The following is a 14,846-nucleotide window of genomic DNA, read 5'->3' as shown; positions in this document are numbered from 1 at the left end:
TGCTCAATCCTCTATGCATGACAAAATATTACCCAACACCATGGGCGCAATCTTCCCAAAAGGGAACAAAGTAAGCACATTTAGCCATGTGGTTCCTGGCACTTGCAGTGCCAAGAAACACCTTCTCAACACAACTCTCTTTGAATAAGGGGCCTGAACAGGAATGCGTGGCCGAGGCCGCACATAGCTCTGTTTTTTACAATGGGAGCTTTGCTCGCCAGAACTCCTTGTTGTAATGAATGGCCCCCAAAAGAATCCCTGACCTCCCCAGCCCAAATGTAATATGGGAAGGTCCCCCGAGCCTCCCAACACTCACGCTGGGCAACCCCGGTCCAATCACGCGTGCGCACAAAATGCCAGCTTGGCACCTTGGCAGTGCCTCTGGCAGTGCAACCTGGGCACCAGGCTGGCACTGCCAGGGTACCCAGATGGCACCAGCAATGCCAGGGCACCACCCTGCCAATAGGGCATGCAGATGGGGGCCTCCGATCCCCTTGGAGACCCCCATGAGTGCCATTCTGTCTAGTCCCTGTTTGTGGGGACCAGTATCAAACTGCGCTTGCCCGAAGACCCTGAGGCGAAGGGATTGAATCCCAAAGCCTCAGGTACCTCGGGAATCTGCACATTAGAGTAAGGTTTACTGCCTCACTCTAATATGCAGATTTTTAAAAAAGTGATCCCGCCTATTGTGGCTGGGATTCACCTTGCAACATCTTGCGAGATTGCGTTGAATCTCGCGAGGTGTTGCGAGCCAGGTAGATCCCGGGAGCGGGGTCTCCCGGCTTTTAACGGCCACATTGTTCCACGGTGCGCTGCTTTTCCAGCACAGCGTGGCCGGAGAATCGCACCCCACGAGTCCTTACCTTGACTATTAACATTTTGTGGCACCTTATCAACTGCCTTTAGAAAATCCAGGTAAACTAGATCTACTGGCTCCCCTTTATCTACTTGTTGCATCCTCATAAAAGTGCAAGTAAATTTGTCAAACAGGATTTCCCTTTAGTAAAGTCATGCTGACTTGTTCTAATCGTGTCCACAAATATTGTTGAGAAAGCATGTGCTGACAACATTGCCGTGAGTAGAGTGCTCTCTCACAGGGTTGGTGCAGACTCAATGGGCTGAATAGCTTCTGTCTGCGCTGTAGGGATTCTGTGGGTTTGGGAATTAAACGCAGGAAGGACTGGAGACCAGGGTGAGCAAAATGGGATGAATGCAATGCCAAATTCAGAAAGAGAAATAAAGAGGGAACGAACAATTGGATTAAGAGAGTGAAACCAGAAGACAGAAAAGTACGGAAAGAATGGAACATTCAAAATTAGAAACTTGAATGAGATTTCACACTTGTAGAAGCTAATTGTTGGTGCCAGATGGGTTGATTGGCAGTCGTGAACACTTATCGTGCTGCTAAATGATGTAATGATAATTAGTAATGAAAAGACTAAAGTTTCAATGGAGAGTGTAATAGGCACGTTGTGGGTAAATACAGCAGGTACCTAAAAAAAAGGAAGGCTAAAAATGCAATGTCCTTCTCGTAAAACTAACAATAAGGTAGCATTACCCAGACAGTAATCTGTGGATATTCACATTTAACAGCACATCTGCTCCTCACCTGAAGTTGCTGTACCATTTGCCCATAAATAACAGCGAGTACCATTAGCTCTGCCATTATTTTGACAGCAATTTCTGGCCCATTACTTTTTTCTGTCACTGTGCACCAAACCGTTCTTAATACTAACATAAATGATGGAGGGGGGAAATTGAACCTCATATCTTTCAAGTCAGTCTTCTCTAAGTACAGAAAGGAGAAATATTGAATAAGTTAGAAAAAATAGCCCAGAACGAGAAATCACTTCAGACAGTGTGATAGGTGGGATGTGAGAGGTGATGGGGCTGCATTCTTGTATTACTTATGGATTAGTGTACTCTGTCTTGAGTGACCTGGTCCGAAGATTACATCATCAGAAGGGCAGCCAGAATGATGGCAGCAGAGGGGAATGTGCAATCATGCATTGCTCAGAGCCCAGCTTGTGTGTGCATTCCTGAGGGGACAGAGAATCTGCAGAGAGAATCATGAACTGCACGGGGAGAATGAGAATTTACTACCAAGGATTCTGCTGTTTCACCCTGAATAGGCATTGCTACAGCACCCAATGTAACGACAACACAATCAGACTGCAAACAAGAACACACTCTTTAAACAGACAGTGCTCCTTTACAGCACAAAACACACGTCAAAAACCTTCCCACAAGGTGCATGCTCTTCTCTGCCCATTGAGGGTCCTTTTAATCAGTTACCGCAAAGAGAATGTTAACAGAATAAATAAGCCAGAATATTTTTTGGCCCATAAAGTGCAACTTTGAATCATTATGAGTAAGTTCTAAAAGAAGCCACAAAAGGAATTACACATCTCAGAAAGAATTTACTTCTCTCGTGCAACATAATGTATAGGGCTAATTGTATATAATTTCACTCATTCATGTAACGAGCTTGGCTGCAAAAGTAAAAGTCAAATTACAGTGTATATTTTCCACCTGAGACTCAAATTTGTAAACCATACCGTCAACCTGTGATTTCCTTGGAATTTAGTCAGAAAAAAATGGGACATGGATGAAGTAACACAGCCATACACATTGTTGTCAGAATTAGTTTTGGAAATTTCATAATTCAGAACCGATGTGTCACAGCGACATGGATCATAGGAGCCAAATTTTGTAATCTCACTAATGGAAGCACAATCAGGCATGAAACTCAGAGTTCGATTCTCTCAGCTCTTAGCTTGTTGAACATTAACATGAATTTGTAAATCATGCAATAGTTATATTCTTACCTGGGAACAACAGGTATACAATGGACATCGATCATTAATATGAATAATGTTTTATGTGGATGAAGCCTTGGGCCTGGGAAAACTAGATAGTGGTTTTGGGAGTGGCACACTAGCCTGTTGAGTGTGAACAACTGAGTTGGAAGGTAAATTTTAACATTTTAGGCTAGTTGTGCAAACTTTTAATGCTTTTACATATACATAAACATGCCGATGACACTCAGCTCTACCTCACTACCACGTCTCTCGTCTCCTCCCCTGTTGTCAAATTATCAGTAAGAAGTCTTACAACACTAGGTTAAAGTCCAACAATTATTCACCTGAGGAAGGAGCTGCGCTCCGAAAGCTAGTGATTTGAATCAAACCTGTTGGACTTTAACTTGTTGTTGTACGACGTCTTACTGTGCCCACCCCAGTCCAACGCCGTCATCTCCACATCATGTCAAATTGTCAGACAGCTTATCTGACATCCAGTACTGGATGAGCTGAAATTTACTTCATTTAAATATTGGGAAGATTGGTCCCTGTTTCAACCTCTGTTCCTGACTAATCGACTCCATCCCTGTCCCTGGCAATGGTCTGAGATTAAGGCAGATTATTTACCTCCTTGGTGTCACATTTCACCCTGAAATTTTTGCCTCATACTTGTGCCATCAATAAGGCTGCCTATTTCCGTCTCTTCAACATTGCCCGACTTTGCTCCATCTCAGCTCATCTAATGCTGAAACCCTCAATTATTCCTTTGTTACCTACATATACACTCCTGGCTGGTGTCTCACATTGTACTTACTCTCTGTAACATATTGCCTTTAGCCAAGCAACTTTTGGCAACAGGATTTGAGTTTTGCCAAAGTGAAGAAAATTTGACATACAAAATATCCAGCATCTAGACATCTGAATGAAAAATATAGCACCTTAACATAAAGAAATGTCACAAGGCACTTCACAGAATTGTCATACAAAACAAAGTATGACACAGATCCAACATCGTATCCAATCCGTGAGTGCCGCCTTCAGACGTCTAAAGATGAGAGTCTTTGATGACCATGACACCCCAGAATGGCGGGGTATTATGAGGGGACAGAGGGAGCATCGGATGTCGCTCTATGCCGATGACCTCTTGCTGTATGTTTTGCATCCATTGGAGGGTATGGGAAGGATTATGGGCCCGCTGGGGAGGTTTGGAGGTTTCCCAGGGTACAAGCTGAATGTAGGGAAAAGCAAGGTTTTCCGGTGAATGAGCTGGCACAGCGGGCTAATTAGGGGGGTGCCATTTACAGTAGCGAGAGATAGGTTTAGGTATTTGGGGATTCAGGTAGCGAGGGAATGGGCAATGCTCCACAAGTGGAACTTAATGAAGCTGGTGGAGGAGGCGAGGGAGGATCTTAAGAGGTGGGATACATTGCACTTAACGTTGGCGGGGAGGGTCCAAGTGTTGAAAATGAATATTCTGCGAGGTTCTTGTTTATCTTTAAAGCTCTTCCCATCTTTATACCAAAGGCCTTTTTTCGGAAAATGGACACAATCATTTCGGACATTGTATGGGCGGGGAAGATGCCGAGGGTGGGGAGGACTCTGCTACAGAGGCAGAGGCAGCAGTGGGGGGGGGGGGGGGGTGGCGTTGCCGAACTTGCTTCATTATTATTGGGCGGCAAATGTGGACAAGGTACGGCGGTGGTGGGAAGGAGAAGGGGTAGAGTGGATGGAAGGGGAATCTTGTAAGGGGTCTAGTTTGAGGGCTATGATGACGGCAGCATTGACATTGGCTCCGAGTAGGTATTCAGGCAGCCCGGTGGTGCAGTCCACGGTGAAGTTATGGAATCAGCTGAGGAGGCATTTTAGGGTGGAAGGGATGTTGGTGCTAACGCCGCTGTGCGAGAATCATGGGTTTGAGGGGGGGGGTGAAAGTGTATACAGGAGGTGGAGGGAAGTGGGGCTGGTCAAGGTGAGGGATCTGTATTTGGAGGAAGGATTTCCCAGTCTGGAGGAGCTAAGGGAGAGGGTAGAGCTACCGAGGTGGAGTGAGTTCAGGTATCTGTGCGAAAGGTCTGGAGGAGGTTCCCTAGGTTGCCAGGATACACCCTGCTGGAGTGACTGCTGCTTTCAGATGTGGAAGGGGAGGGAAGAATTGGGGATATATACATGTGGCTGGGGGAGCAGGGAGGCGAGCGGATGCTGAAGATCAAGGAGAAATGGGAAGCGGAGTTGGGAGGGGAGATCAATTGGGGAGTAGTGAGGCACTGCGTAGGGTAAACGGGACTTCCTCTTGTGCGAGGATGAGCCTGATACAGTTTAAGGTGGTGCACAGGGTGCACATGACTCGGGCGAGAATGAGTGGATTCTTTCAGTGGGTAGCAGATGCTTGTGAGAGGTGTGGGCGGGGTCATGCGCACATGTTTTGGGGTGGCGAAAAATAGGGAAGATTCTGGGCGGAAGTGTGTGCGGTCTTAGCCAGGAAAGTGGAGGAGGAGGTGGACACGGACACTTTGGTGACGATATTTGGGGTTTCAGAGAAGCCCATGGAGAGGTGGAAGGCCAATGTCTTGGCCTTTGCCTCTCTGATTGCACGGCGGTGAATTTTGCTGGAATAGCGGTCGGCATCGCCACCAGGAGTAGTGGCTTGGTTGGGTGACCGGTACAACTTCCTGCGATTAGAGAAGATAAAGTATGAGTTAAGGGGCTCTTCAGGGGGGTTTGAAGAAAGGTGGGATGTTTGTGACCATATTTGAGGATTTGTTCATCGTGGGGGGAGCGGAGGTGGAGGTAAAAAAGGGGAAGAATCTGTACAGACTGTATAGTTGACTGTTGGCAAATATGTTTCCCGGGGTGTTTATTCGCTGTAACCGTTTTGATACATGTTTGTAATAAAATACATTTTTTTAAAAACATTCAGCATTGACTGGTGTCATGTGAGAGTATCTTTAAGAAATAGGTGCTTAAGAAAAGTACGTTTAAGAAATGGGTATTTATAAGTGATGTCAGAGTGTGGGTGGAGCTGGGCTGTCTGTCAGCTTTTTACTTTCGTTTTAGGCTGTTTGCTGCAGGGTGTGTTTTAGTTTTGTTTTCAGTGTTGGAACTGAAGCCAGACAGAGCAGGTGTACTGTTGATCTCTCTGCCATGAAAAGACTATCTCTTGATCATTTGGTGAATTCAGAATTATAAATGTTCTCAGTAGTGAATGTAAACCTGATGTGCTTCTGGTAAAAGGTGTTTCTTTTGTCTTCTGGATGTTATCTGGGAAGTTATTAAGGATTACTTAGTGTTGTATTCTTTGCGGGTTGTATTTGAATTGATGGTTGCTAAGATGTTCACTGTATGTTTTAAAAAGGTTAACTTGAGTTCATAGAATAAACATTGTTTTGCTTTAAAAAATACTTTTCCATTTCTGCTGTACCACACCTGTCGAGTGGGCCGTGTACTCCCCATACCACAATCCATTAAAAGTTGTGGGTCAGGTGAACTCCATAATACACTTTGGGGTTCTCTAAACCCTGGCCAATAACAAATTGGGGGCTCGAGGGGAATAAAAGTTTATCTATTGGATTGACTTAGTGAACCTAAAGACAGTGAGGGGTGAGCATATTGTGGTTGCTTTTCAGGTGTGGTATTCTAGTTGAAGTGGGGAGTGTGTTGTGGACAATGGCTCTTTCAGAGGCTCTGAAGTTTTTGGGGGTGGAGACGGTCACACGCAGTCCCTTATGGACAGAGACTAAAAGCAGACTGTTAGATTTGGCAAAAGCATTGCAGTTAACATTACCTGACAAAATGCGAAAAGGTGAGGTAATTATGGCGGTGGTTAAGCATTTAAAGTTGCCTGAGATTCAGTTTGACTCATGGAAATGGCAAAAAGTCAGTTACAAATTAAACAAATGGAACATGAGAAAGAATTAAAGCAACTTGAATACGAAAGAGAGAGAGAGGAAAAAAAGAGAGAGAAGAAAAGAAAGAATAGCCCTAGGAGAACAAAAAGAAAGAGAAAGAGAGATACCGATCAGTGAAAAAGATAAAGAAAGAGAGTTTGAACCTCAGAAAATGGCCATGAAACATGACAGTCAGTTAAAATTGGCAGACGTAAAGGGAAACGTACAGTTGGATGATAGTGATGAGGATAGTGAGAAAGAGCGTCATAGTCAAAGGCTTGGTGGGGATCTATTTAAATATGTCCAAGCATTGGCAAGGTTTGATGAGAAGGAGGTAGAAGCCTTTTTCATTTCATTTGAGAAGGTGGCTAAACAAATGAAATGGCCACAGGACATGTGGGTATTACTGATTCAAACAAAGCTGATAGGTAGGGCTAGTGAAGTGTTTGCATCACTACCGGAGGAGGTATCTGGGACGTATGAGGAGGTGAAAAAATCCATCTTAGGTGCATACGAACTGGTGCCTGAAGCCTACAGCCAAAGGTTTAGAAATTTTAGGAAATAATTTGGTCAAACATACATGGAGTTTGAAAGGATTAAACAGAGTAATTTTGTTAGGTGGATAAGGGCTTTGAAAATAGACCAAACGTATGAAGCTCTCAGAGAAATTCCTAATGTAGTGAGAACTCATGTGGAAGAACAGAGGGTTAAAACTGCGAGATTAGCAGCAGAAATGGCAGATGATTATGAATTAGTTCATAAATCAAAGCTTGGTTTCCGACATCAGTTTCAGCCTGTGAGGAATAGAAACTGGGGACATGAGAAATACTCAAGTGGTAAAGGTGATCTGATGGGAGATAATAAGGAGAGTGTACCTCAAACTAAAACAGAACTCCAAGAGGGTGGAAGAGACATGAAAAGTTTCAAATGTTTTCACTGTAATAAACTAGGCCATGTAAAGTTACAGTGTTGGTGGCTGAAGAAAAGCACTGGGAAGGCTAATGTGGTAAAACAGGATAAGACAGTGGAGTTTGTTAAAGTGGTAAAGGAAAGCCCAAGTGAAGCGAAGGAGGTACTAATGATTGTACAGCCTGATCAAGAGGTGATTGATAAGAAGGTGCCAGATCTCTTTAAAGAATTTACTTGTGTGGATAAAGTTTACTCATGTGTATCAGGAGGAGCAGGTAAAGAAGTCACAATTTGAAGAGATACGAGGAGCTAGTCAATCTTTAATGGTAAGAGATGAGGAGTTATGTAGTTTGGGAAGAATGTTGCCAGAAAAGGTGGTAATATGTGGAATTCAGGGTGAGAGGAGTAGTGTTCCATTATATAAGGTAAGGTTGGAAAGTCCAGTGAAGACAGGTGAAGTGATAGTAGGAGTAATAGAGAAACTATCTTGTCCAGGAATACAGTTTATCTTGGGTAATGATATAGCTGGATCACAGGTGGGAGTGATGCCTACTGTGGTTGATAAGCCAGTGGAAAATCAGACAACTGAAGTGTTTAAGGACGAATATCCTGGGATTGTTCCTGGGATTGTTCCGGATTGTGTAGTAACAAGGTCGCAAAGTCATAGGAGGAGAAATCAAAGAGTGAAGATGAAGTAGAAGTGCAATTATCAGAAACCCTTTTTGATCAGATGGTTGAAAACAAACAAGAACAGGTGGAGGATGAGGCGGATATTTTTAGTTCAGGAAAATTGGCGGAGTTACAACAGAAAGATATAGAAATAAAATGGATGTATCAGAAAGCATATACGGAAGAGAAATCTGAGTGTATACCAGAGAGTTATTACCGTAAAAGTAATGTCTTGATGAGAAAATGGAGACCTTTACATATGCAGGCAGATGAAAAGTGGGCAGAAGTTCATCAAGTAGTATTGCCGGTAGGGTATAGAAAGGAGGTGTTGCGAGTTGCACATGAGGTACCAGTGGGAGGTCATTTGGGGATAAGGAAAACTCAAGCTAAAATCCAGAAACATTTTTATTGGCCTGGACTACATAAAGATGTCATTAAATTTTGTCAATCATGTCACACATGTCAAGTGATAGGGAAACCTCAAGCAGTGATAAAACCAGCGCCCTTAAAACCCATTCCAGCATTTGAGGAACCTTTTACAAGGTTCCTAATTGATTGCGTAGGACCGCTTACTAAAACAAGAAGTGGGAATCAATATCTTTTGACTACAATGGATGTGTCTACTAGGTTTCCAGAGGCCATTCCAGTACGTAATATTACAGCTAAAAAGATTGTGGAGGAGTTACTTAAATTCTTTACTAGATATGGACTACCCACAGAAATACAATTGGATCAAGGATCAAATTTTACCTCAAGGTTATTCAAAGAAGTTATGGATAGCTTAGGAATAAAACAATTTAAATCAACTGCGTACCATGCAGAATCGCAGGGAGCGTTAGAAAGGTGGCATCAGACATTAAAGACAATGTTGAGGGCTTATTGTCATGATTATCCAGAGGATTGGATAAAAGAATTCCATTCGTACTGTTTGCAATTAGGGATGCACCTAATGAATCAACCAAATTTAGTCCTTTTGAACTAATTTTTGGTCATGAGGTAAGAGGACCACTTAAATTGATTAAGGAAAAATTGGTGAGTGAGAAATCGGAACTTATATTATTGGATTACATGTCAAATTTTAGGGTACAATTAAATAGAGCAGGTGAATTGGCTAGACAACATTTAAAAGTTGCACAACATGTGATGAAACGGGTAGCGGACAAGAAATCCAAAGTTCGTAGTTTTGCCTGTGGAGATAAAGTTTTAGTATTGTTACCAGTGGTAGGTGAACCTATAAAAGCAAGGTTTTGTGGACCTTATCAGATTGAAAGGAAATTAAGTGAGGTGAACTATGTGGTAAAAACACCAGATAGAAGGAAGACCGCGTGTGTCATGTGAATATGCTTAAAAGGTACTTTGAAAGGGAAGGAGAGAAAAAGGAGGAGGTTTTAATGATTCTAACTCAAAGTGATGAACCAAATCCAGATGACTGTGAATTTGACATACCTCAAATTAAATTGGAAAATGAGGATGTTCTTAAAAATTGGGATACATTGTTGAGTTACCTTCCAGAGAAAAAACGGACTGACCTGAAAGAGTTATTGATATCACTTGGGCAAGTTTGTGGAGATAAATTGGGAGGTACTATAATGGCTATACATGATGTAGATGTGGGAAAGGCTGTTCCAATCAAACAACATCCATACAGACTTAACCATTTAAAATTGGCACAGGTTAACAAAGAGATTGTGAGTATGCTTAAAAATGGCATAATTGAAGTAGGTTGCAGCCAATGGAGCTCACCCATAGTGATGGTACCTAAACCAGACGGTAACAAACGGTTTTGTGTGGACTATAATGCAGTTACAAGAACGGACTCTTATCCTATCCCACGGTTGGAGGACTGCATTGAGAAAGTGGGACAATCAGCTTTTATTTCTAAACTGTATTTACTTAAAGGTTACTGGCAGGTACCTTTATCCGAATGGGCGAAGGAGATTTCAGCTTTTGTGACTCCAGATGGTATATACCAATTCAAAGTTATGCCATTTGGCATGAAAAACGCCCCAGCCACATTTCAACGGTTAACTAATAAAATTGTTTCAGGATTACCCAATTGTGCGGTATACACCGACGATCTGGTAATTTTCAGCCAGACATGGACAGAACATTTAAAACATCTGATGGAGTTATTCGATCAACATCAGGAGGCGGGTTTGGTGATAAACTTAGCCAAAAGTGAATTTGGAAAAGCCCAGGTCACTTTCCTTGGCCATATTATCGGATAGGGTCGAATGGTCACACAGGATGTGAAGACACCAGATGTTGAGGAGTTTCCAATAACCTCAAGACGAAGGAAAATAATGCAATTTCTTGGCATGAGTGGATTTGATCGAACATTTGTGCAAAGGTTTTGTAGCGTGGTTGCTCCACTGATGGACTTGCTGAACAAACGTCGAAAATTTCAATGGACAGCGGAGTTTCAACAGGCATTTGACTGCCTGAAAGCTGTGATAACTAATGCTCATGTGTAGGAGAATTACAAGGGACTCTGTGATCAGATTGAACTAAAGTATCTGACTTTAAAGAGAAATGCTGAGGCGTAGAGAAATGGACGGATCGTGCAAGGACCTTCTTGCTCAAAGAGACTGTCAATCGAGAAGGATTTCAGTTGGAGGAAGAAGAACAAAAATGGACTATATTATTATACTTGTTTGCGTGAGTTGTTTTTTGAAACAAAAAAGTATATTTACTGGGGCTGGTTTAGCACACTGGGCTAAATCGTTGGCTTTTAAAGCAGACCAAGGCGGGCCAGCAGCACGGTTTGATTCCCGTACCAGCCTCCCCGGACAGGCGCCGGAATGTGGCAACTAGGGGCTTTTCACAGTAATTTCATTTTGAAGCCGACTTGTGACAATAAGCGATTTTCATTTCATTTCACTGTGTGCATTTCTTAAAGGGTAGTGAAAAGGTGAAAAATGAAACCATCTTGAAGTTGATGCTTTATTTCTTTTTCTTGGGGGGAGTTGTCATGTGAAAGTACATTTAAGAAATGGGTGCTTAAGAAATGTACCTTTAAGAAATGGGTGTTTATCAGTGATATGAGTGCGTGGGTGGAGCTGGAGCTTTTTACTTTCATTTTAGGCTGTTTGCTGCAGGGTGTGTTTTAGTTTCGTTTTCAATGTTGGTGATGAAGACAGACAGAACAGGTGTACTGTTTATCTCTCTGCCATGAGTGGGCTGTGTGCTCCCCATACCACAAACTATTAAACGTTGTGGGTCAGGTGAACTCCATGATACACTTTGGGGTTCTCTAAACACTGGCCCATAACACTGGGATACAGCTGTGGCCTATATAATGGGAAGCTTGTACAAAAGTTTGAAGTATTTCCCAGCAAGTGCCATTTGGTCTGTACAATAAATCGTCTTTCAAGGATTACAATAATGTCAACAACTCTACATTCAGGTTTTCAGCATATCTGTGACAGCTTTGGAATTTCGACAGAGCAAAATGTCACACTCATGCCTTACAAACCTATGAATTTACTAAGAACTTATGAAGTATAAACCTGAAATATTCTTTCCTGCAAAACAAAGTGGAGTTGCGAGGTCAGGTGACTTTTTATTTCTTGCCAATACAGACGGAATTACGAAGCCCTGAGTTAATCGCCACATCTGGACAAGTCTTGACAAAGTAATTAAAATGTAAATGACCTGGGGCAACATTCTCCGACCCCCCGCCGGGTCGGAGAATCGGCGGAGGCTGGCGTGAATCCCACCCCCGCCGGTTGCCGAAGTCTCCGGTACCGGATATTCGGCGGGGGCGGGAATCGCGCCGCGCCGGTTGGCGGCCCCCCCCGCTCGATTCTCCGGCCCGGATGGGCCGAAGTCCCGCCGATAAATTGCCTGTCCCGCCGGCGTAAATTAAATCACCTACCTTACCGGCGGGACAAGGCGGCGCGGGCGGGCCCCTGGGGGGGGGGGGGGGGGGCGTGGGGCGATCTGACACCGGGGGGGTGCCCCCACGGTGGCCTGGCCCACGATCGGGGCCCACCGATCCGTGGGCGGGCCTGTGCAGTGGGGGCACTCTTTCCCTTCCGCCTCCGCCACGGTCTCCACCATGGCGGAGGCAGAAGAGACTCCCTCCACTGCGCATGCGCGGGAAACTGTCAGCGGCAGCTGACGCTCCCGCGCATGCACCGCCCCGAGATGTCATTTCCGCGCCAGCTGGCGGGGCAACAAAGGCCGTTTCCGCCAGCTGGCGGGGCGGAAATTCCTCCGGCATCGGCCTAGCCCCTCAATGTTGGGGCTCGGCCCCCAAAGATGCGGACGCAATGCCCGTCTGATTGGCGCCGTTTTGGGCGCCAGTCGGCGGACATCGCGCCGTTTCCGGAGAATTTCGCCCCTTATTTTATTTCAGCTGCCTTGATAACATATTGCAGCATCAATTTTAACTATAGCCTCTCTGACCACCTTTCAAATTGAAATTTAAATTATTTCAAATTTTTTATTCTACCCCGATGTATATTTGCGTATTGAAGGCAAGCTGGATTTGCACATAAACATCGACTCTAAGCAGAGGGGACAGGATTTGTTCTTATTATCTGTCATTTGTTCTTCTATATTCACGACATGGCAGGGAATATCAAACTCAAAAGAGAGTTATGAAAAGTCAGTGATTTAATTTTTAAAATATTTCTACACAAACTATCTTGTGCCTTAAATGGAGAGTCAGGTATCCCCATCAGCAACATTACAGAATTCAATTGGTACTAATAAATTACTCAAGGTTATCTGCCATGGTGTAGAGTACCTGAAAACCTTTGCTATGTTACAGGCAATGTAAAGTCATGCCATCAATGGTTTGTTGCGAAGTTAGCTGTTCCACTTATCTTACGAAGGCAGGGCATAATGAGTGAATGCAGTGAAAGACGATGGTAATACTACTGTCCCCTTTGTCCTTACCTCTCTCGATCCTGCTCAAGAAGGTTGGTGAAGTCGTCACTCTTGTTCATGTAATCTGTGTGCTTGTGTTTTTCATTTTCCAATTCATACACAGTACGCCTGTGACACTTTTCAGCCAGAAGTAATTGCTCCAACATACGCCGATATGTCTCTCTGTGCTTCTCCACCAGCAAGTCCAACTGCGGTCACAGAGAAGAATTATTACAATCAGTCTGGACTCCCTAGTCTATTACATTACCTGTAAACGGATTCCTCCCTCAATCTTGGTTTCCAATTAACCCACAGAAAGACATTTGCAAATTCCAGTGGCTGATTTCCCACCCTCCCTCCCGAATACCTCTCCCCTCTCGCCTTTGGGTGAAGACTCATGGGTTCTAGGAGGCATCCAGCAACCCATCCAAGTGACATTTCTTAATACCTGAACTTAACTGGTTGTCAACCTCCAACTATAGCAGGCACCACAGCAAAATCTGATCCTCGCCTTCAGCAACATCCACACTGCAAACTTTCCAGCGAAGGTTCTCTGGAAGTCACCCAGGAATGACAACCCCAGCTGAGATTCTTCCTCCTTCCAGCAGTGCTGGGACCAGCTCTGACCCCTGATGAGATCAGCCACATTAGCAGAAGGCAGTCAGCTCACCAGAGATCCTCCCAAGCTCTGTGGCTCAACACCAGATGGTACATTTACACATTGCCATGGAGGTGAATCAGAAGCGGATGTGCTAAATGGAACAGATTAGACAGATTTTTACATCCCACTGAGCAGTACAGCTACGATGCCTTTAAGTTAAAACCTTGCAGTAATGTGAGCAGGTTTTTTAAAAAAACTTTCTTTTGTTTCACTTTCCATTTTACATGAATTGTGAACTGGATAATTTTTTATTTGTTCATGGGATGTGGCTGTCGCTGGCTAAGCCAGCATTTGTTGTCCATTCCAAATTGCCCTTGAACTGAGTAGCTTGCCAGGCCATTTCAGAGGTCATTTAAGAGTCATTGCTGTGCACCTGTAGTCACATGTAGGCCAGACCAGGTAAGGACGGTAAATTTCCTTCCCTAGAGGACATTTGTGAACCAGATGGATAAAACATTTTTTTTAGAGTACCCAATTATTTTTTTCCCATCAAGGGGCAATTGAGTGTGGCCAATCCACCTAACGTGTACATCTTTGTGTTGTGGGAGTGAGACCCACACAGGCATGGGAAAAATGTGCAAAGTCCACACGGACAATGACCTGGGACCGGGATCGAACCACTGCACCACCATGCCGCCCTAACTAGATGGGTTTTTATGACAATCGACAATGATTTCATGATCATCATTGGACGTTTAATTCCAGATTTTCATTGAATTCAAATTTCACTATCTGTCATGGATTTGAACCCAGGACCCCAGAGAATTACCCTGGGTCTCTGGATCACTAGTCCAGTGACAATACCACTACGCCACCACCTCCCCTTTTTCTCTCGCTACCTCGGTTTCTCTGTACGTGTGCCAACATGTGGTGCAGGGTGGGGGTTCGGAAGCCCTCCGGGTGATGGGGGGTGGGGTTACGGATGTTTGGGATGGGGGTTGGTGCCAGGGACACAGTGCTGCCTACACACACTGGCCGCCCTGAGGAGGTTGTGCAATTTCTTACGGCACTGCTGGCCGGTCCAGACTGTGTTGCTGACGGCGCTCA

The 14,846-nt window shown here is 44.2% G+C and overlaps 1 protein-coding gene across 2 annotated transcripts in view; it reads right to left on the bottom strand.

Moving 5' to 3' along the window:
* filip1b (filamin A interacting protein 1b) overlaps positions 1-14,846 on the bottom strand; it is a 326,296-nt gene that overhangs the window by 111,602 nt on the left and 199,848 nt on the right. For both annotated transcript variants that reach the window (XM_072503372.1, XM_072503362.1), the window contains exon 4: positions 13,169-13,347. In XM_072503372.1, coding sequence (XP_072359473.1) covers positions 13,169-13,347 — 179 coding nt within the window. The remainder of the gene's footprint in view (positions 1-13,168; positions 13,348-14,846) is intronic.

The sequence above is a fragment of the Scyliorhinus torazame genome, chromosome 1 (assembly GCF_047496885.1).
Source record: "Scyliorhinus torazame isolate Kashiwa2021f chromosome 1, sScyTor2.1, whole genome shotgun sequence".
Lineage (NCBI taxonomy): Eukaryota > Metazoa > Chordata > Chondrichthyes > Carcharhiniformes > Scyliorhinidae > Scyliorhinus > Scyliorhinus torazame.
Note: the sequence above shows the minus strand (reverse complement) of the source record. Positions and strands in the feature narration are given on the sequence as shown.